The 23440-nt window shown below is 40.0% G+C and overlaps 1 protein-coding gene across 4 annotated transcripts in view; it reads left to right on the plus strand.

Annotated features, from left to right (window-relative positions):
* sorcs2 (sortilin-related VPS10 domain containing receptor 2) overlaps window positions 1-23440 on the plus strand; it is a 591285-nt gene that overhangs the window by 216123 nt on the left and 351722 nt on the right. For all 4 annotated transcript variants that reach the window (XM_080192200.1, XM_080192208.1, XM_080192218.1 and 1 more), the window contains one exon: window positions 6582-6681. In XM_080192200.1, the coding sequence (XP_080048326.1) occupies window positions 6582-6681 (100 nt within the window). The remainder of the gene's footprint in view (window positions 1-6581; window positions 6682-23440) is intronic.

Genomic DNA, 23440 nt, shown 5'->3' on the forward strand with positions numbered 1-23440 from the left:
TGGGGGTTACAAGGTAGCAAGGAATGAGTTAAAAAACTGCGTTGGAGAACTAGGAGGGGGCACAAGAAATCCATGGCGGGTTGGATCAAGGAAAACCCCAAGGCTTTTTACTCTTATGTGAGAAATGAAAGAATGACCAGGATGCAGTTAGGGGCCGGCCAAGGATAGTAGTGGGAACTTGTGCATGAAGTCAGAGGAGATAGGTGAGGCATTGAATGAATACTTTTCTTCAGTGTTCACTAAGGAGAGGGGCCATGTTTTTGAGGACGAGAGTGTGACATAGGCTGATAGGATGGAGGAGGTAGATGTTCTGAGGGAAGATGTATTAGTAATTTTGAAAAACCCGAGGCTCGATAAGTCCCCTGGGCCAGATGGGATACATCCTAGGATACTTTGGGAAGCAAGGGATGAGATTGCGGAGCCTTTAGCTTTGATCTTTGGGTCCTCAGTGTCCATGGGGATTATGCCAGAGGACTAGAGAGTGGCAAATGTTGTTCCTTTCTTCAAGAAAGGAAATAGGAATGACCCTGGTAATTATAGGCCAGTTAGTCTTATTTCAGTGGTCAGTAAGTTAATGGAAAAAGTCCTGAGGGATAGGACTTATGACCATTTGGAAAGATGCAGCTTAATCCGGGATAGTCAGCACGGATTTGTGAGGGGTAAGTCTTGCCTCAAAAACTTGATTGAATTCTTTGAGGAGGTAACTAAGTGTGTAGATGAAGGTAGAGCAGTTGATGTCGTATACACAGATTTTAGTAAGGTGTTTGATAAGGCGCCCCATGGTAGGCTCATGAAAAAAGTAAGGAGGTGTGGGATAGAAAGAAATTTGGCTGATTGGATAAGTAACTGGCCATCTCATAGAAGACAGAGGGTGGTGGTGGAGGGAAAATTTTCAGACTGGAGGCCAGTTACCAGCAATGTACCACAGGGATCAGTGGTGGATCCTCTGCTACTTGTGATTTTTATCAATGACTTGGAAGAGGGAGCTGAAAGATGGGTTAGTAAATTTGCTGATGACACCAAGGTTGGTGGAGTAGTGGCTGAGGTGGAGGGCTCTTGTAGGCTGCAAAGAGACTTTGATAGGATACAGAGCTGGGCTGAAAAGTGGCAGATGGAGTTTAACCCTGATAAGTGCGAGGTGATTCATTTTGGTGGGACAAACTTGAATGGTAGGATCAACGGCAGGTTTCTGAGGAATGTGGAGGAACAGAGAGATCTTGGGTTTCATATCCACAGATCTCTGAAGGTTGCCAGTCAAATAGATAGAGCTGTGAAGAAGGCTTATAGTGTGTTAGTGTTTATTAACAGGGGGTTGAGTTTGAGTCGTGGGGTTATGCAGCAACTGTACAGGACCTCAGTGAGACCACGTTTGGAATATTGTGTGCAGTTCTGGTCACCTTACTATAAGAAGGATGTGGAAGCATTGGAGAGAGTGCAGAGGAGATTTACCAGGATGCTGCCTGGTTTGGACGGTAGGTCTTATGAGGAAAGGTTGAGGGAGCTGGAGCTTTTCTCTTTGGAGTGGAGTAGGATGAGAGGCGACTTAATAGAAGTTTCTAAGATGATGAGGGGGCTAGATAGAGTGGACGTTCAGAGACTATTTCCTCGGGTGGATGTAGCTGTTACTAGGGGGCATAAATAAGATTCATGATGGGAGATATAGGGGGGATGTCCGAGGTAGATCCTTTACTCAGAGTGGTTGGTGTGTGGAATGGACTGCCTGTGATAGTGGAGTTGGACACTTAAGGAACTTTCAAGCGGTTATTGGATAGGCACATGGAGCACACCAGAATGATAGGGAGTGGGATGGCTTGATCTTGGGTTTGGACATAGCTCGGCACAACATTGAGGGCTGAAAGGCCAGTACTGTGCTGTACTGTTCTATGTTTCTAGATCAATGTCAATTTATTGCATAATATGCTTGATTTCAACATGCATGCTTGCTGATTATAAGTTATCCGAGCTATAACAACTGGCATTTATATAGTGCCTTTAAAGTAACAAAATGCCCTCAGTCCTCACTATAGGATTGTGATTGTTGATGCTGGGCTAAAAAAAGAGATGTTAGGACATGGTAGGACAGAATAAGTGGAAAAGTCACAAGAGACCAGAATTGCAGGAATATAGAATTCTTGAAGATTTATAGGACTGAATGAATTCACAGAGATAAGGAGGTGCAAACATGAGGACAAAAATGTTAAAACTGAGATTTTGTCGGCCCGTGAGCATAGGTGATGGGTGAATGGGACTCGGGAAAGTGAAGGGCAGCAGATAGATTAATTTAACTTTAGAGTGGGTGGAGGGTGGAAGGCTGACCAAGATTGTGTTGAACTGGTCAGCTCTGGAGATATGAAACAGAGTTTCAGCAGCAGAGGAACAGAAGTAGGGACTGAGATAGGTGGTACTTTACTAAGGGTAGGCTGTTCCAAATAGGAAGTTATCTAGCGATGTGCTAATGAAGTAGAGCATTATAAATCAGCTTTATTCTCTGCAATGTGGGAATAAACCAGCAGGACCTGAAAACAACTGACAGTTAAAATCTACTTCCATCCTCTGCTTCAACAGCTCCTACATCTCCCACCAAATGCAGAGATGAGAGAGGCTGCAGGGTTCTAATGAAATAAAGGTTAAAAGAAAAAGTAAAGCTCAACTTCCATTACTTTCCAAAAGGGAGTTGTGAATATTAAATTCCAGCTCCACAGCCACACAGTGGGAGGCATATTGCACATGGGTGACATCAGACCAGCTGCCTGTTACACACCCATTGACTTTGTTTAGAGAATGACAATCAGGAGAGATGTAAAACAGGCTTCTAATTCACCAGCAAATGTTTTGCACAATCGCACAAAGTTAAAATGACTCCTGTTAAATTTAGTACTTGTGCACTGAGAGTTCCACCTCTGCTGCAAACTTCAAAAACTGGCATCAGCTGTTCACACCACTGTGATGGACGTCCCTGTTTAGGCTTGACCAGATTCTGAAATGTAACTCGATATTTGTAAACCAATGTCAAATTGGCACCTCAAGTTTAAATGGAAGCTTTAATTATCAGCTTGGCAACAATTTTTTTTATCACAGCCTGACAGCTGTTACATGATTCCTTGCCAAGCACAGTAGTTCAGAGCTTCCTTATCACCAGTGTTTTACAGAACACAAGTACATCAAATAAATACATGATATGGGACATAAAGGTAACTCAGATGGGATTTTTATTTTCAAACAAATTCTGTTCTTTATTTGGTAATTACCATATTTTTATTGATTGTTTTGAGAGCTGCAGAGTTTATAAAATAAGAATTAGATTAAACATGAAGGTAATGGACAGCAAAATAGAGATCACATATTCTTTTCAAGGATCTGATTTGAGCACAGTGCCAACAACCCCATCCCCCCATCCCCCCATAGCCCCATGCATGATGCATGTCTGCCTCAGCTTTTCTGAAGCACCATTAAGAGAACAAACAAGCAGCCTACTCCATGAGTCCTTAATGAGCGGGGCTGCTCAGCACGTCAGTGTAAAAGACAAGGTTCAAACCTTTGAAACCGCCTTCAACCAGAGGTGCCAAGTGATGTTGTTTCTTGGCCTCCCCTTGTGGTCCACAGCATCACAGGTACCAGTCTCGAACTAATTTGACTCACTCCATTTGGGACTGAATTTTATACTATTGGTGGGGTCCACCAGCAATTGACCAATATACCCCAGGAGCATTTAATGGCCATCAGAGCATTAAGTTGCTTGAGGTGGCATTCCGTTCCCCTTGGAGGAAGCCCCACCTCTGAGAGCTGTTGACCAATTAAATGATTGGAGGCTGTCTGGTCCGAGCAGCACCACCAGGAGCAGTGGCCACTGGTGAGACTGCAGGCAGCTCCAGAGGGGAGAAGGCTGCGAAGGGGCCTGCATGTGAATAAGCCTGGGGTCTCGCCAGGGCTTGGGTGACACGGCAGGGGGAGGGGGAGAACATTGAGGGTTGATCTTATTGGCACAGGTATTACAAAAGGGAGGTTCCATGCATGGCTCAGGTCTGCCAGGTTTGAACGGTTGGCACTGGTCTTCTGCACTGTGGGTAAAATCCAAGCAGTGGGGAAAGGAGGCTCTTAGATGCTCATTAATTGCCCACTTAAGGGTCCCCAGTTGGCCCCTGGGCAAATAGGGGGATGTGAGCTTTTGGCTGTTACAACAAGAAAAAGCTGAAGGCACTAGATGCAGTAAAGGCTATGGGCCGTGTCAACATCCCAGCATTAGTACTGGAAACTTGTGCACTAGCCCTACTTGCATTCTTAGCCAAGCTGCTCCAGTTCAGCTACAACACTGGTGTCTCAGCGATGATGTATAAAATTGCCCAGGTTCATCTTATCCACAAAAAACAGGACAAATCCAATCAGGCCGATTACTACTCCATCAGACTGCTCTCAATCATCAGTGAAGTGATGATGATGTCATCGATAGTCCTATCAAACAGCGTTGTGCTGCTGCAATCTGCTCATTGATACTTGCCTTGCATTCTGGCATGGGGAATTGGTTTCAGATCTCATTTCAGCCTTGGTCTAAACATGGACAGAACAGATGAATTTCAGAAGTGACGTGAGAGTTGCTGTTCTGAAATTAAGGCACCATTTGACCAAGGTGAAAGGGAAAATTGGGTGGACCTTGGGTGAAAATTTTTGGTTTCAGGGCAGATGCTACCAGGAAATCCCATCAATGGACTGCAGTGATTTAAGAAGGTGGCTCATCACATCTTGCTCAGGGATAATTAAGGATGGGTAATAGATGCTGCCGTTGCTAGTGATGCTCAAATCCCTAGAATAAATACACCTGAAGTTTAGTGGCAATGAACTAAATGGGTGAGAATGGCCCTGGCTACTTGCCTATGATTTTTTTTCTTTCTTTTCCACCGGTCTCCAATTTTGTATCTTCTCTTCTAATAGAACTGAGCACTTATATAAGGAGTTGCTATTAAACTTGTCTTTTTTTATAATAGTCCAAATCATCACCTTCCTACTTTATGGTTTAATATGTGCAGTATGCACATTTTCGAGAAGTTATGTCATGGCCCAGGTCATGTGGCCCTTACTATACAAATTTATCCTGAAAGGGATGATCACTACATCCCTCCCCCTCTTAGTCCTTTTATACAAATATCGATAAATAATTTGCGTAGTCCTAAATAATTAAACATTTATTGTATGAATTTAGTCAATTATAAATTGAGTTTGTGGGTTTCCGAATTCTTGTGCAGCGAAGTGGGGAGTGGTCACCTCCACATTGTTAGCAATCAACTTTAAACATTGCTGCTTGCTAATCTCTTCTAAATCATCTTGTCTTATTTATGACTAAACTTGTTTTCTACCTTGCCATTGCTGACTGCAAAATCCCATTCTAATTTGTGAGTGGTGCCATTTAGCGTGCTCGGTAACTCTTGTGCAGTTTTTTTCAGTACTGTCCATTGACTGCACCATCTCCATTGCACATAAAAAATTATATTGATCTCTGTATGTAATTTTCGTTGAATTGCCTCATTATTCAGGCTGCAGACTAATCTGTCCCATAACATGTCATTCATTCAAGGAGGCTCCAAAATCACATTATTCGAATATCTGTTTCAATTTAATGCTATGTTAAGCGATTGTTTCACCTGGGATACTCCCCCTTGAATTAAACATAAATCTCTGGAGTATGACTGATGGTTTAGGCTGAAAATATTATTTCACCAATTCTGTAAGCTTACTGAATTATTTGGAGTCAGGCATGCTTGGGGCTGTGAGAACTGGATACTCTGTCTGAAGGTTTTTTATAAATCTTTGTCACCAGTTGTCAAGATGTTCATCCATCTGTTTAGGGAAAATGCAACTTATTTATTTACAGGTTAAAGTGATATAAAAGCTTGCAGCCTTATGGCTGGAATCAGCTCCCAAGGTGACTGGGTACAGAATACCATTCTTAACAGGGTGATTTCCCCATTCTGCTCAATGGTTCACTGGGTCATGCAACCCTTGTGCCAACTGATCCTTAAAGGGACCATTACCACAAAGTAATACTCTGCAAGTGATTAAAGAGTTAAGAATGGAGCCAGGCAAGCGCAGTCTCTCCCAGTTGGTAAATATTGGTGAACCTTTTGAGGAGCTTTTGCGCTGTGTGAAAGGTCAGCTGTGTGAAAGGAAGTAGAGAGTTTGAGCATTTTTTTTCTCTCAAGAGCATTGTGGAATTTTGGAACACTGCCTCAGAAGGTGATGGAGGCAGGGCCGTTGAATACTTCTAAGGCAGTGTAGATAGATCTTTATTAGGTAAGGGAATCAAAGGTTACCTGGGGTAGATGGGAATGTGGAATTTGATACACAAACAGATCAGCTGTGATCTTATTGAATGGCAGAGCAGGCTTGGGGGGCTGAATGTCCTACTTCTGCTCCTATTTCATATGCTCATATGTTCGAAATGAAATAGTTTTTGGCTAAACTAGATGAACAGAAGCCGTTCACTTGTGTAAAACTCTAATTCCAGGCATTGGTAAAAGTGGACATTTTCCAAGCTCACGTACAGTCATATCACCATTAGTTACTCATTGCTGCTTCTTTTTTGTTGACAGGTCATCCGATTATGGAACCAACTATGTAAAACTGAATCTGCAATCTGGCACCAACAACATAATCACCAATTTCTACATTTGCCCTGCAAACAAGAAGAAGGTATGAGAAAACTAGAGCATGGAAATGTGGGCGGGGAGCATTTTAAAGATCTTTTGTTTCCTCTAGTTTTAGCTCCAAAACTGTAATGCCTTAAATGCAGACTTACAGATGACCAGGGGAAGGGCCTTTTCTTTGCTGTTAGATGTAATTGTAATTAAGTGCTCTGCAAAATGCAACAGGGAAATGTATCAGTAAAGAGTTGGTGATGTTGCAAATGACAGGAACTATTTCAGCTTTGTAAGTATAGTCTATTTTTCCCTCAGCTTCTTATTTGCTGATAGGTTGACATGATGACAACAGGTCAAATTTTGTATTCCAACAGAGTGTTTCCTTTCTTTTTGTAATGGTCCCAACACAGAAAATCAGGTATGGTAAGAAACTGATCAATGTTTCCATTTAAAAATTCACAAAATCAAGCTTGTAATGAGATCCCTTGTCAGGGATTAAAACCATTACTAATCCAGAAACGTTGACAGTCCTGCACTGGTTCCCATGGCTTGTTCCAGCTTGTAGTAGAAAAATGTTAATACATGGACGATAAAGACCTTCTTTTGTATGACTGTATTGAAAGAATTGATACTCCATTTTCTGTAGGGAAGGGTTAAAATGCACTGTGAAATTACAAATACTTTTCTTGAATTTTGAAACAATACTGCAGTGTTACCTTTGAAATGCAATTTCAAGAGCAAGGAAGATTTCACCCTGACCACAACTTTCAAGTTATTTTCTTCTAAACTGCACACTTATTTTTCGTTCTTTACATTTCTTGACTAAGCTTTGAGATCTCAGCCTGAAAATCAAGAATATATGCATCTTGAATATTGTTAAATTGCATTTGTGAATGCAATTCCAAATTTCAGACTTTATCATTCATTCAAAAAAGGCATTGTGTTGACAGGTGAACTATACAAATTGTAGCTCTATTTCTCAAAGGATCTGACAGTGGAAGGGCACCTTCACAAAATGGTTATGTCAATCTGGTAGATTGGTGCAAAATAATTAATTGCACTGTATTTTTTGCCATTGTCCTATGTCAGCCTCTGTGGAATTGGTAACCCAAAGCTCTTAGTTTGTCCCTTGGGGCTTACGATACATATACAGTATTTCATAACTGGCTTTTATGCATGTGCTGTCCCCTCTTACAAACAAGAGAATCCCTAAATTCAGTGTCTTGTGAAATGCTATTAGTCTTATCTCTATAGCTCTGGGCAGTGTTTAAACGCAGTAGAAAGCTCAATGTCTAGTCACGTTAAAAAAGTTATACATTGTTAAATTTTGAGAGAGCTATTGGAGATATCTGCAATGACATTTTGTTTACAAGCAGAAGCAGGAGAAAATACTTCACAGAACCTCAATGAAATGATTCCTCCTGATGATATAGTGTGAGGTAGCAATTTACACTGGGTTACTTTAGTTTCTGATGTGACATCACAGAAGGGGTTAAGTATTTTCTGAAGCAGAAATTTTCTCATCATATATTAAGAAACAAATGTTCCCTCAGTAACATATTTGCCTGCTTTGAATACACTAGAGACAGAGCTGAAATCAACTGAAGTGTTACGTCACCTGCTTATGTAATGGCAAAAATAAATATATTTCCATTTTTTTGGATGCTTTCAGAATTGGATTATATTCAATATATAAATGCCCATTGTCCATATTTTCTTAGCAAGGTTCTTGAACTCTGTTTCCTGTAGCTATACTTTGAGATTACATCATTTAATGATGTGATTATGTCAATTGCATCAGCAAGGTGTCTATTTTCAGATTTATTGGATGTTTTCATCAGGCATAAAATGCAGAAACTATATATCAAGTATTAGAATAAAAACACTTAGCGATCAATTGTGCATGATTAATGCAACATTAGGCCAAATCTGGCAGAGTGCTTTTATTTAACCTTGTAATACCTGCCTGCTTAAAGGGTGTTGGGGTGACATATATCCTTTTTTGTTATGAAACGAAGATCCTTAATTGACAATTAAAATCATTCCACATCACATCAATGAAGTGTCACACAAGTATTTGTTGTTGCTTGTTTTTTTTTCTTCAAATCAGATTTTTAAAAATTCTGTTATTTTTCTGGTTTATGCCTGTTTTGGATTCCCATGAATATGCGAATTGTTGAGATGCCTTCATGCTTCAAATATACTTAACTCTGTGAAGTTGAGCATTCCTGGTGAGAATAGAATTTCCATGTCAGTGGGCTTTTATTCATGCATGCTTCTGGGTAGGCTCAGTTTGTAAATTTCCAAGGTTGCCACTTTAGCCACTGGTGAAGTTTATGTTCCTCTGGAGTAAATGTTTGAAATAGTGCCAACATGTGGGGCTGGATTTTTGCAGAGTGGTGAAGACCCTGTGGATTTTTAAAAACGGTGGATGAAACCAGGGTGCAGAAGTCCCAATTTCCAACATATTACACTTTTGGAAGGGCGTCGCTTGAATCTCACGGGAGGGAAACCCATAATCTGGAACACCATTTGACCTGAGCGCTGAGTTCAACAGACTCCGTTTTGGCTTTTGCAAGGGACATATCCCATAGTGTAAAATTGATAAAGTCTATGTAAACACCCTTGAAGAGCAGATAAGGTCTGCTTAAGTGTTCTGATCTGAATGTTTTTTAAATACTCCACTCTTAACACATTAAAGCAAAGGCCAAAGCTGACAGTGGGAGTTAAGGAAAAGCTGCCTGCTAGATTGTTTTGATTGACAGGCCATCTGGCATAGGTTAGAAAAAATGTTAATTTAGCATCTGTTCATGTAGTTTCAAGAGAGCTGTTGTTGGTTTTCTCCCTCAGTACTGTTGCTATATCATAATGAATGTTTGGTGGAGTTTCAAAACTTCCAATTATATCAACAAGTATTAATGAGTTCATAGTTTAATTGACAGACTTGAGATGCTACTAAAAGATTAGTTGTCTGTGACCTGGGATCTGAATAGAAGTTTAATTGTTTTACTTAGGGGATTAACAACTTGATGAGAATTAAAAGCTTTGAATGAATTTCATGAATGGAAATTGTTTTGCTATCAAGTGTGTATAAATAACCATGATATTATATTGTTGAAATGTTTTTCTTTTATATCTATATGGCTCCTAAGGCCTGCCCACAGTGGATCCAGAGTGTCTGGCTCTGGAGGTGACATGGGAGTATGAAAGATATGGAGTGGTTGGGGAGCATGAGTTGGCATGGGGACTATGAGACACCATGAAATAATAACCAGATATTCTGTTTTCTGCAACGTTGATTTGAGCAATAAATATTGGCCAGCACATGGGATAACTTACTAAGTCTTCTTTGAAATAGTGCCATGGAATATTTTACGTCCATCTAATGGAGCAGACTTGGTTTTATTGTCTCATCTGAAAGGCGGCAACTCCAGAAATGAAACATTTCCTCAGTGCTGCACCAGAGTGTCAGCACTGACTTTTGTGCCCAACTCTTGGAGTGTGAACACAAGATCATTTTTACGCCTATTCCAGTAATCAGGACAGATTTAAGAGTGGGTTATCCACACACTTTTTCAGCAATAATGTCCATGTAGGGGTGAAAAATTGAAGGGGGAAGTTTAATGAAGTAATGAAAGCTGCAATAATGGCACTGCCGCAGTGAATATGTTTCAAAGAAGACAAAAGTTAGAAAAAGCTGTTTGCAGGCATGGCCTTCAAACATATTGCAGATTAGGTCCATAATTGAAAAACCAACAACTGCACAGTATACCAGAGTTGTCTAATAGAAACCTCTAACCAATATCAGTTGTGGTGGTGACAACTCTGCGTTAGCTGCATACACTAATTTTAGTGAAAGATACCTTTTGTACAATGCAAGCAATTATACATAGTGTCTATATTTAGTTCATAAATTTCTACCTTCATTCAGTAGCTGTGGAAATAAAGCGCTCACAGTCATAAAATACATGAATGCTCCTCTTTTCAGGTTACTGTTTCACCTTTAAGCAGACAAAAAGGTTCACATATATGAGTTGCTGTGTGAATGTGAATATCGAAATTAGATGCCCAACACTGATGTCTATGGGATAGCTTTGTACTGCTATGATGAAGTAAAATAGGTGATACAGAATTGGCTCATTTTACATCCCTCCTGATTCTTTTTTCCATTGCAAGATATCATTATTGTTAAACTGCGATGAAGAGTTATTTAAATAAGCTGCTGACTCATTATTGCTTGCTCTACTCTGTATCCCTAATACTAATCTTTTATTTAGTAATCAGAAATATTATTAGCTAAATTTGGATTCCCAATTAACCAAACATATCTAATAGCTGATGTACTGGACAAACTATAGTACTCTTCTGTGTTGCTTGTAGCTATATTTACTAAATGTTTTGAAACAAAATATTTCTATTGCAAAATTACAGCCTGAATTAATAACTGTAATTCTTTAAATATAAATCCCTAGATATTTTTCAACCATCGGCTGTAAATTGTGCCTGTCGTAAAAATCTTTTCACAACAGATTCTCAAAATCTCTTTTAAAAAAAAAGAATCATTTGTTGCTGATCACACTGTGAAGATGGATAATTGCAAGGCACGTTGTGTATACTGTTGAGGATTTGGAGGCACTATGTTGATTTTTAATTTGTCCAATCGATTTCAGTAATGAAAGAGCATTTAAGCTGTGATGGTTCTCTGTGTTGTCATTAGCTGACAAACTGACATTGAAGATAAATGGTTCTTGGAGTAATAATTCCCAGATTACTTGTACAGGGCTCTGCTGACTGCCAGCAAGGCTGCTATTGTTTGAATGTTCTTGGTTCAGATAAATAACCAGCTTTGAGCCATGGAACAAGCGGTGATTGTTTTCTGTACTGGGGCTAATACGCTGACAGGCTGAGCAACGACGATAATTAATTGGCCAGAGCAGGCTCGATTGCCCTGACTAAATACATTTTCCCAGAAGCCTTTACATCGTGGGCTAGTTGCACTGTACTTGGCAGTGCACACTGTATTTTGTGCGTGTGTGTCCTGTCTAGTTCTGTGACTTGAAAGCCTTGAATTATATTGGACTGATCATATGCATGACGATCAATGAAGGCTTTATTTATATGACAAAGATTCAGCTTTTTGACAATGGAAGTTTCTGGAAAATTAATGATAACTCATCTATTGTCAGGACCATTAAATATCATGAGAGGCGTGAAATGATTCCCTAGTTTCTTTTAAATATAAGAATGTGTAATAAATGGATTGAGATGAAAATTAGTTCAGTTTAACCTTTTACCACTTGGAATAGCAGATGCAGCAGTTGTTATATTTCTCACTTAATGCCACGTTAACTTTTATGGTTGATTTGATTTGGTGTTTTGAGCATAGGAACATGTTGAGTCAACCATTCAACTCCTTGAACTTGTTCTGCCATTCAGTTAGACCATGACTGATTCATACCTGTGTTAGTTTCCTAAGCATTAATTCTTTTGCCTAACAAACGGTCTAATACTTTGATGGGACAACAGTGGATTTCACATATTCAGTGCATTTCCTCACATCATAGCTGTACTTTGATACATGGTGCATCGTTGCATAGCTGTATACAGGATGAACATGACCAAATTGGGTTTGTAGTTGAAATAGTCTGCTTCCTCTTTGTCTCCCATCATTTATATAAGATTGTTAAAAAAAAGGAGCAGGAGTAGACAGTAAGCCGTGTTGAGTCTGCCCAAGATCATGGGTTGATTGTCAGCTTTAACTTCTTTTCCCAGCCCACTTCTTGATTTCCTGAGAGACCTAACAATCAATCTATCTCAGTCTTAAATGTTTTCAATGATGGAGCATCTATAACTGAGGTCGAAAATTCCAAAGATTCACAACCCTTTGAGTGAAGATGTTTCCCATCCGTTCCTCAATTATCAAACCCTTATACTGAAATTCTGACCTCCTCGTTCTGGATTCCTTGGCCGTGGGATGCAACACCTCACTATGTCAAGTCCCTTCATAATCTTGATTGCTTCAATAAAATCACCTCTCTTCTTTTAAATGCTGATCTATATCCCTTTGAGTCCTCTTCAAAGCTTACCTTCCCACCTATCTTATTATCATCAGCAACCTTGGATCTATTACTCCCTGAGTCTTTGTCCAAGTCATTAATACAGACTGTAAATAGCTGAGGCCTCAGGACTGATCCATATGGCACTCTATTAATCACAGTTTGCTGACTTGAAAATACCCCATTTATCCCTACATCCTTCCTGTCTGTTTCCTGTTTGTTAGCCAATCCTCTCTCCATGTTAATATGTCACTCTCAACACATGAGCCCTTCCTGATCTTATATATTAACATATCATGTGGTGCCTTCATCAAACACCTTATTGAAATCTGAGTATATTTAATACTCTGGTTCCCTTTCACTAGTTATATCCTGAAAAATAGGATTTCCTTTTCATAAAACCATGTTACCACGGGGTTTTATTATGTGGAAATCAGCATTAAAATTATTTAACATGGAGTGCAACGTGATTTGCTTTTCAAAAGAGTGGTCACTTTCTGCTGAAATAACACTTTCCGAAGTTGCAGACTTTGCAAATAGAAACTTCCTCCATTCGCAGCCATTCGCAAAAATTATAACAGCATTTTATTTCTGGTACAGAATGATAAATTAGTAGCAATGACCCACAAAATATTTGTGGCGAAGTAACTAAAGGTCACGAAAAAGTAAAGCTGTTTTTTGTGGTGATTGCCAAAGGCCATGTAGACAGATAAAACTCCAAGCCAAGCCATGCTCTTCACACTTCCTGATCTCTTGCCTACCTTCATCGGAAGAAGCTGAAATATTTCCCATCTGTGGAGGTTGGGGAGGAGGGCAATTGGGAAGGAAAGGACAGAGAGAGAGAATGACATCAGGCAGGCTTTGGCAGTGGCCTGAGAGCCATTTTTGAGGCTAGGAAGTCTGCCTTTTTTTGCTCATCCTTCGTTTCCCTGGACAGATGCTTGAATGTTATATCCGTGTAGTGATGGTGCTCACATAATGTGAAGTAGAGATATAGACATATTGAGCCAATAATGACCATTGGTTTAGTTGTGTATAGGTATTTTTGCATGTTCTTCCATCTATTAGCACAAATTAATTCTAAATTTAGAATTTAAAATGTTATGGTGTGCAACTCAGGCATTCAGACTTCGGGCAAATGCCCGTGTTTGTTTCCCATCCCTAACTGTCTTTGACCTGAGTGGCTTGCTAGCCCATTTCAGAGGATAGTTAAGAGTCAGTCATATTGCAGTAGGTCTGGAGTCACATGTCGGCCTGACCAGGTAGAGATAACAAATTTCTTTCCCCATCAGGCATTTGTGAGCCAGTTATGATAACAATCAACAATGGTTTCATGGTCAGCAGTACTGAGACTAACTTTTAATTCTAAATTTTTTTCATTAATAGAATTTAAATTCCACTAGCTGCCATGGTGGGATTTGAACCCATGTCCCCAGTGCATCAGCCTGAGTCCCTGGATTACTAATCCAGTATCATTACCACTGTCTCCCCTCATGCCAACTAGTTCTACCTTACCATGATCACTCTCAACCTCTTCATTGTTTTTAAATTGTCAGACAGCTTGTCTGACATGCAGCGCTGGATGAATAGAAATTTCCTCCAGTTAATCTTTAGGAAGTCTGAAGCCGATGACTTTTGCCCCTGCTGTATTCCCTTGGCTGCATTCCCTTGGCACCAATTCTTTATATTCCACCATATCCATGGAAAACTAATGGGAACATGGCTTTGCCCTGAATTCCTCATAAGTGCTCTCAGTGGGTGAAGTTCCATGCCAGAAATGTAAATTTGTACAAAATATTCCCACTGCATATTTGAAACGGATAGTGTCCCATTACCTGGCACTAATATCCCTCCCATAATTCAGACAAGAAGGATGATGAATTTGAATGCTTTATAAAACCTGTGCAGCAAAATGTAAAAGCAATACAAGATGAAACATATTAGAATGAGGGATTGGATTGTTATGAAAATGCATGTGTGAAATATTTTGTGATGCTGACTGTATTGACATTTACAAGATAATATAGTTCTGTATCAGTCTGTTCTGAATGTTAATAAATTATAGATAAGATCGCGCACACTTGACTCTACTTCATGGTAAAGTACCTTGTGCTGGTGTTACATGAAAGGGTACATAAATCTCATTAATTACTCGAGGTCTTTCATGCATATTTAAAACCTTCAACCCTTTCAATCTTTCAATACATTAAAGATAAAATTGGAAGGCTGACTGTTCATTATCATTTATGGTGAGGATCTGAATTGCTGAAACCCAGCAGTGGGTAATAAAAGACCAGTATTTGAGTGTTCAGACAATCTGAACTCTACTACACCAGCTGTATTAAGTATCTTTATCTGTACTTTGAAGAGCATATGACACTTGGAGATTGCTACCCTTCAACTGAGCACTGCTTCTTCTGTCCAGCCTTTTGAATGACTCCATGGTATACACCACTTGTGCATACAAAGCAGTGAAAAATCTTTTCAGTTACTTCCTGTAAAATGGTTTGGACACAACATTTGTATTTTGCTGTAAACCCTTCCCTGGGTTTCCAAGGCATTGAATACTGTTGAGCTGAGTTTTTAACCACATATTCAAATGGCTTGTCAACTATAAAATGTTAACTGTTAATGTTTCTTAAATTAGCTTATTGCTGCCCACTCCTGTAAAAGCACAGTCTGTGATGGAAGCAGAAACAGCAAGAATGCAGAATCATAGGTAGATCTGGTTGGCATCCATCCAGAAAGCACTTGTTCTGGTTCATGCTTTCTCCCAATGCTTTCATATTTTGTTCCTGGTGAAAAGCAGTTCTCAGAAGCAGATTGAGCACTGTGAATGTGACAGAACGATCAGGATTTATATCAGCTTATTCATTGTGGAGTTTAGATTTACATCGGCTCACTCACATACAAAGATATGTAGAGGAGCAGGTAGTATTGTGGAAGCAGGGGGGCTGCAGAAGGACTTAGGTTAGGAGATTGGGGAAAGAAATGGCAGATGGAATACAATGTGGAAAAGTGTGAGTTTATGCACTTTGGAAGGAGGAATGGAGGCATAGACTATTTTCTAAATGGGAAAATGTATAGGAAATCAAACACAAAGGGACTTGGGAGTTATTGTTCAAGATTCTCTTAAGGTTAACGTGCAGGTTCAGTCAACAGTTAAGAAGACAAATGCAATGTTAGCATTCATGTCAAGAGGGCTAGAATACAAGAGCAGGGATGTACTTCAGGCTGTATAAGGCTCTGGTCAGACCCCATTTGAAGTATTGTGAGCAATTTTGAACCCCATACTGAAGGAAGGATGTGCTGGCCTCTGGCCTTGGGAAGGGTCCAGAGGAGGTTCACAAGAATGACCCCTGGAATGAAGAGTTTGTCGTACGAGTTGTGGATTCTGAGTCTGTACTTGTTGGAGTTTAAAAGGATAAGGGGAGACCTTATTGAAACTTACAGAAGGAAAAACATAAGAACATAAGAAATAGGAGCAGGAGTAGGCCATCTAGCCCTTCGAGCCTGCCCTGCCATTCAGTAAGATTATGGCTGACCTGAAGTGGATCAGTTCCACTTGCCCACTTTCTCCCCATAACCCTTAATTCCCTTGTCTGTCAAAAACCTATCTACCCCGTGACTTAAATATATTTAGCGAGGTAGCCTCCACCACTTCAATGGGCAGAGAATTCCAGAGATTCACCACCCTTTGAGTGAAGAAGTTCCTCCTCAACTCCGATCTAAACTGCGCCCCCCTTATCTTGAGGCTGTGCCCTCTAGTCCTGCTATCCTTTCTAAGCGGGAAGAATCTCTCTACCTCTACCCCATCCATCCGTTTCATTATCTTATACGCCTCTATAAGATCCCCCCTCATCCTTCTAAATCCAGCGAGTACAGACCCAGCCTATTCAGCCTCTCTTCATAGTCCAACCCCCTCATCTCCAGTATCAGCCTAGTGATCCTCCTCTGCACTCCCTCCAAGGCCAAAATATCCTTGCGCAAGTGCGGCGACCAAAACTGCACACAGTACTCCAGCTGCGGCCTCACCAGTGCCCTGTACAGTTGCAGCAAGACCTCTCTTGCTAGAGGGAAACTAGAACCAAAGGGCACAACCTCAGGCTCCTTTGTCCATCAGCTTAACCCTGAGAGCTTTAATTTGGCAGCAAGGTTAATTCCATCTTTTTAAAAGAGGAAGAATATGGTGGATATGCCACATGGTTACTTTGGATTCCTAACAAATGGGCAGAATTGAATGCAATGCTTTTACAGGAGTGGGTGAGGACCTGGCAAATGGAGTATAATGTTAGCCAATGTGAGGTTATCCACTTTGGTAGAAATAATAATAGGAGGGATTATTACTTAAAGGGTGAAAAGCTGCAACATGCTATGGTGCGGAGGGACCTGGAGGTCCTTGTGCACGAATCGCAAAAACCCAGTCTGCAGGTGCAGCAGGTGATCAAGAAGGCAAATGGAATGTTGGCCTTTATAGCGAGGGGGATAGAATATAAAAGCAGGGAGGTCTTGCTGCAACTGTACAGGGCACTGGTGAGGCCGCAACTGGAGAACTGTGTGCAGTTTTGGTCACCGCATTTGCAAAATGATATATTGGCCTTGGAGGGAGTACAGAGAAGGTTCACCAGGCTGATACCGGAGATGAGGGGGTTAGCTTATGAAGAGAGAATAAATAGACTGGGTCTGTACTCGTTAGAGTTTAGAACGCTGAGGAGGGATCTTATAGAGACTTACAAAATATTGAAGGGGCTAGATAGGGTAGAGGTAGAGAGATTCTTCCCGCTTAGAAAGGATAGCAGAACTAGAGGGCACAGCCTCAAAATAAGGGGAGGGGGCAGTTTCGAACGGAGTTGAGGAGGAACTTACTTCACTCAAAGGGTGGTGAATCTCTGGAATTCTCTGCCCATTGAAGTGGTGGAGGCTACCTTGCTAAATATACTTAAGTCACGGGATAGATAGGTTTTTGACAGACAAGGGAATTAAGGGTTATGGGGAGAAAGCGAGAAAGTGGAACTGATCCACTTCAGATCAGCCATGATCTTATTGAATGGGGGGGTAGGCTCGAAGAGCTAGATGGCCTACTCCTGCTCCTATTTCTTATGTACTTATGTTTATGTTCTTATAATCTGGAGAACTAGTGGGACGTGGCAGAATTTGCAGTCCCTTTTATGCATCATCCAGGGGATTGTCCAAGTTTACTCCAAGCAGAGATAATTGAAATGTTGCAGTTGAATTCTCACCTGTAAAGACTCTGCCAGCCAACACCCTGAAATGGGTACTTGGACAATATTGACACCTCCCTTTAGGCCCCTCATTTTTTTTTAACCTTGTTTTCTTCATCATACCATGATTGCAACTATTTCTAACTGGCTGTGTGGAAGGCAAAGGGGGATTTGTTTAATATAGGATTATCCTGTAACCCATCAGAAGGTTGCGATCATGGAGTAGCAAGTCAGAAGATCAGAGTTATGGTATTGTAGCTATATAATCAACTAGCACTCGGTGCAGTGGCAGCTTCCCACCGAGAGCATGAGATCATGAAATCACCCTGCAACATTTAAGAAAAAAATCCCACAATTTCATTCCCTGCTTATAATAAAAAAATTGTTGTAAAACCCGTCACAATCAAGCGAACGCTGAATCTAGTGATTTTAAACTTTGGCTTATATTACAATCTACCATCTCACATTGAAAGTGTTACTTTGTAGGTGCAATAACAATTACCCTGTAGCCGGGTAATAACGTATTACTGATGATAAGGCTGCCCTGTATTGGTATGGATCAATGCTCTATTTGAATAGCATGATTTGACAGACCCTCAGTTAAACAATTAATGTGGGATTGAGAGGAACTGTTGCTAAAATGGGCGTTGTTTCTTTTTGATAACATGTTAAATGTTTTCTGGCCAAATCATAATATAGTTATGATTCACTGTCTCTCACTGAACTGTACATCTACGCAATTTTTTAGCAGATTTTTAAAAATAAATATTACTTTTCCATTACAGAGCAAGCTTTGGGGCTTCATTATTCCTTCATGTTATGCCAGGTCTGATCAATTCTTGTTAAGTTAAGCAAATTTGTTTTTATGTGAACAATCCAATGCTTGCATTGCACTAGATACATGTTTAAGAGGGCAGTAACAGTATTATCATTATTTGGCTTTCCCTGATGCAACTATTTCTAACTGGCTATGTGGAAGACAAAGGGAGTTTTGTGTAATATAGGATTATCCTGCAACCCCTCAGAAGGTTGCAATCATGGGGTAGCAAGTCTGAGAATTAGAGCTATGGTAGTGTAGCTAGCACTAGCAATAGCAGCTTCCCACTGAGAGCATGAGATTGTGAAATCACCCTGCAACGTTTAAGAAAAAACATCCCACAATTTCATTCCCTGCTTATAAAAAAAATTGTTGTAAAAACCCTTAGAGGGCAGCAGGCCATTTCTAGTCCCTGTTCACTTCTATACAGAGTTGCATTTTAATAAATGAGCTGTTTAATTCTTAATTGGCTTTGTACATAGGCCTGAAGCAAGCATTGATTGATCCCATGTTGTCGTAAAGATACTGATGACTAGTTAGTTAAATTGCCGGGGCTTTGCAGAATAAAAACTAGGACATCCCTAAAAAAGTTGATTTATTGGACTCCCAAGTATTGATAATTTCATACTGATACAAAAAGAGCAGTAATTTAGGGGCAAGTGTGAGGAATTGATGGAATATTTATTTCTATAAATACAAAATATTATACTGCTAAAAATTTACAAAGCAATTCAAATTTAGTGGTAAATAGATTAATATCTGAATGAGAAATAAAATACTGCAGATGCTGGCAATGTGAAACAAAGATGGAAAATATTGGCAACATTCAGATGACCAGACAGCACCTGTGAGAGAGCACAGATAAGATACTTCAGTGAATTCCTTCCTCAATACCTAAAACTTCTACTTTGTTCAGTTCATGGATCTTCCCTAATCTGTTGAGTGCTTCCAGCATTTTCTGTGAAAAAGATCTCAATCCATTTTTTGGCCATGAATTCTTAACTCAGTAGTATAATGCTGGTAAATGAATGTGCGTAAAGCTCTCATATCTTTTGTGGGATCATGACTGCCTACACTTCCTGCTGCCTCAGGAAAGCAGCCAGCATAATCAAGAACCTCATGCATCATAGACATGCACTCTTCCACCATCTTCCGTCAGGAAAAGATACAAAAGTCTAAGGATACGTACTAACTAACTGAAGAACAGCTTCTTCCCTGCTGCCATCAGACTTTTGAATGGACCTATCTTATATTAAGTTGATCTTTCTCTACATCCTCACTGATGGTAACACTGCATTATGCGCTCTCTCCATTCCTTCTCTAAGTAAGGTAGGCTTTCTCTATATAATGTGCAAGAAACAATACTTTTCGCTGTATACTGATACATGTGATAATAAACCAAATCAAGGACATTGCTATTTCAAATTAAATTGGTCAATCAATTACCATTGTCCTTGGGGTCTCAAGCGCAAGACAAAGCTAGGCACTTTCATTCTGTATGACATTGGTGAGTTGCGGAATAAGGCTTGTGGGGAAACCTGCTGATCTTGAATTCTTTTGATTGTGTGCATGCATTATGGTTTTCCTTGTAAATTTTATTGTGAGTGCGTTAAGAAGCTCTGACCCTACATTTCGCTGGGATTGTTGGGCAACATGACTAAAATCCTGTCTTCAAATTCTTCTAGGGAAAGAGTCTGTGTGTATGTTGAACAGAGGAAATGTTTTAAACACAGACATCTTCTATTAAAATTAATACCTTAGTCTCCATGCTACAGGCACTATTCCTCATCAAAGAGGGTTCACAGCTGGCCTAAACCCCAGGCTGTAGTATAACTGTTCATTAGCATATGCATGAGAATGGCCTAAGGTGGCAACTTCAATTTTACTTTCTGTCTTTGTGAGGAGTGCCTTTCCTCTTCTTGTCGTTTATTCCTGGCCCTTAAAAACTGACAAATTGACTTTTTGATTGATTTCAGGATGACTTCTATACTGCAAACTGTATATGATTTCTTTCACTTTGCGCCAGGAGCTTGAATTCTGCCTCTTTTGTACTTACCCACACTGTGTTTACTTTAAAAAAGATATTCCAAGGTCACTTCAAGCAGAATTAAGTGCTCTCCTAGAGGGAAGAAGAAATTCGAGGGTGAGTCATCTCTGGTCATTGCCACGTACCTCTGAGTTGTCAGCTTGTCAATGGCATTGACACAAGAGCTAGGGATAAATACACTGCTGGTCTTGTTAGTGCTGGTGCGGCTTACCAGGACCAGAAGGATTGGGGAAGAAAAAAGATTCATGGAAAAATACTTCATAGTGTGTTCTCAGTGAGACTCAACAATCTATTCTGTATGGACACTATTAAGAACAAAGAACAGCACAGGAAACAGGCCCTTCGGCCCTACAAGCCCGCACCGCCCGTCTTAACACTCAGTGAGTGCCTTATTCAAGTCCTTCGCCGACCAACGACGCTTTTGTTTACCTCTAGTGGACTCCATAATAAAGGGGTGCAAACTTAGGGAATTATATGCACGCCAGATTAAGGGAGATCCAATTTAGGGACAATTTATTGACACAAAATATGAGCAAAATGGCTGGACCATGGTGCTATCAATGAATTGAATGTCTATTGTTACTGCTAAAGATATTGGTGGGTAGACATTACGAGAGTAATGAACATGACTTTTAAATTATCTGAGATAGGACACATTAGCAAGCAGTTTCTGCTAGCTGAATTCCATGTGTTTTTGGGCTCGAGTTCAGTTATCTTTATCTCTTCCCACAGCATGTGACACTCAGCTAAGAGGATAGCCAGAAAGTCTGATGGTGCTGCTGTTTAGCTTTCACTGACAGGTCATTAGAATCAATCAGGTGAAATCAGCGACTCTTTCTGTCCTTGGTGGAGAAATATTTGTCTCTGCTTATTGTCTTCTCCTAACACACCAGCAGTACTGGGAACTGACTGAAAGGGGTGATGGGGATGGTTACCACAGCTGCAGCCTCTCTGTCCTATTGGGATATTGAGATCTCTCATTTCAACAAGAACAAAAGAATTAAAAATCGAAAATGCTGGAAAATCTCAGCAGCTCTTACAGCATGTGTGATGAGAGGATAGAGCTAACATTTCGAGTTTGGACGACCCTTCATCAAAGCATGATGTTTCAGATTCCAGCATCCGCAGTCTTTTGCCTTTATCTTAAGAATGGAAGAATGCCTGTTTTTCTTAAAAATTAGCCATCTATTGGCAAAATCATGGATTCTCAGAAGAAGCAAATTTTAGCTGGTGCATTTCCACAACTTTGTCCTTAGTTTGTTATTTTTAAGTTATATTTTATGAAATGTGAGCATCGCTGGCTGGACTTGCATTTATTGCCTGTTCCTAACAGTCCTTTTAGGGCATTTGAGAGTCAGCCACATTGCTGTGGATCACATATAGGCCAGACTGAGTAAGGATGGCAGATTTCCTTGCCTAATGGGCATTAGTGAACTAGATGGTTTTTTTATGACAATCGACAATGGTTTCATGGTTATCAATTGACTTTTAATTCCTGATTTTTATTGAATTCAAATTGAACCTGGGTGTCCAGATCTTGTGCAGGGTCTTTGGGTTATTAGCCCAGTGATGATACTATTGCACCACTGCCTTCCATACAATCATATTGGAGAAAAGGCAATCTCTTAATAATTTTGTTTCAGAAATTTCAACCTTGTTGTTAATATGGGAAATCACACCCATGGCAGATTTTACACTAACAATACTTTTATATGTTTCATTATAACCAGCTATTTAGTTTTGTAATGTTCTGAGTAGCAAATTTCCATCTTGCTACCTGAGTGTTAAACTAGATTATGCATTGATCACCCAGTTCATTAAAACTACTCATTGATTTTTGTGCAAGTTAAAATTGAGTAGTTCATATAATGAATGGCTAGTACAAAAATCCAGGTTAATGCATGGGAAGTTTTTTGAAAATCTGCCTGTTCTCTCCCTGCAGCTGAGGTGATTTGTCTCGATCAGAATTTTTCTTTTCCAGTACAATATTAACAGCTGTTTGGATTGTGTGCTGTAGGGTCTGGCGACTGCATGAAGCACAACAGTTGTTCAATAAACGTTCTCAGATTGTCCAAGCTAGTTGTAGTGGGAGAATTAGTGTTAATTATGAGAGAATGAGCTTCAATGAGTGCACTTTTCTCCCAACTTTGATTTGTCTTCTAATTTTATTGGTGCATTCTTGCACATGGTCTATTCTGATTTAATAGTATTAAATTTTTTTTGTTGAAGGATTTACATTTAGTGAATGAAGAAGAATTTTCATTTGTGTTGGACCCATCACAATCACTGGATTTTACGTGCAGTAAAGCACTTTTAAAGCACTGCTATGATGTAGCAAATGTAGCAGCCAGATTGCATCCAGCAATATCTCACAAACAGCAATGTCATAATGAGTCATAATCTGTTTTTGTGATGTTGACTGAGGGATAAGCATTGACCATGATATTGGCGTAAATTCCGTACTCTTCTTTGAAATAGTGTGTTCAAATTTATTTACATCCACCTGAAAGGGCTTGGTGTCTGAAAGACAAGGGCTTGGCGTCTGAAAGACAGTACCTCTGATAATGCAGCATTGAGCACTGCACTCTGAGTCTAGACTTTTATCAACTGATCCGTAATGCAAACTTTTGCAATGTCAGGATCAAGTCCAAGGAAGCTTGACAAATTCT

The sequence above is a fragment of the Carcharhinus amblyrhynchos genome, chromosome 1 (genome assembly GCF_965287045.1).
Source record: "Carcharhinus amblyrhynchos chromosome 1, sCarAmb.v2.hapA, whole genome shotgun sequence".
Classification (NCBI taxonomy): Eukaryota; Metazoa; Chordata; class Chondrichthyes; order Carcharhiniformes; family Carcharhinidae; genus Carcharhinus; species Carcharhinus amblyrhynchos.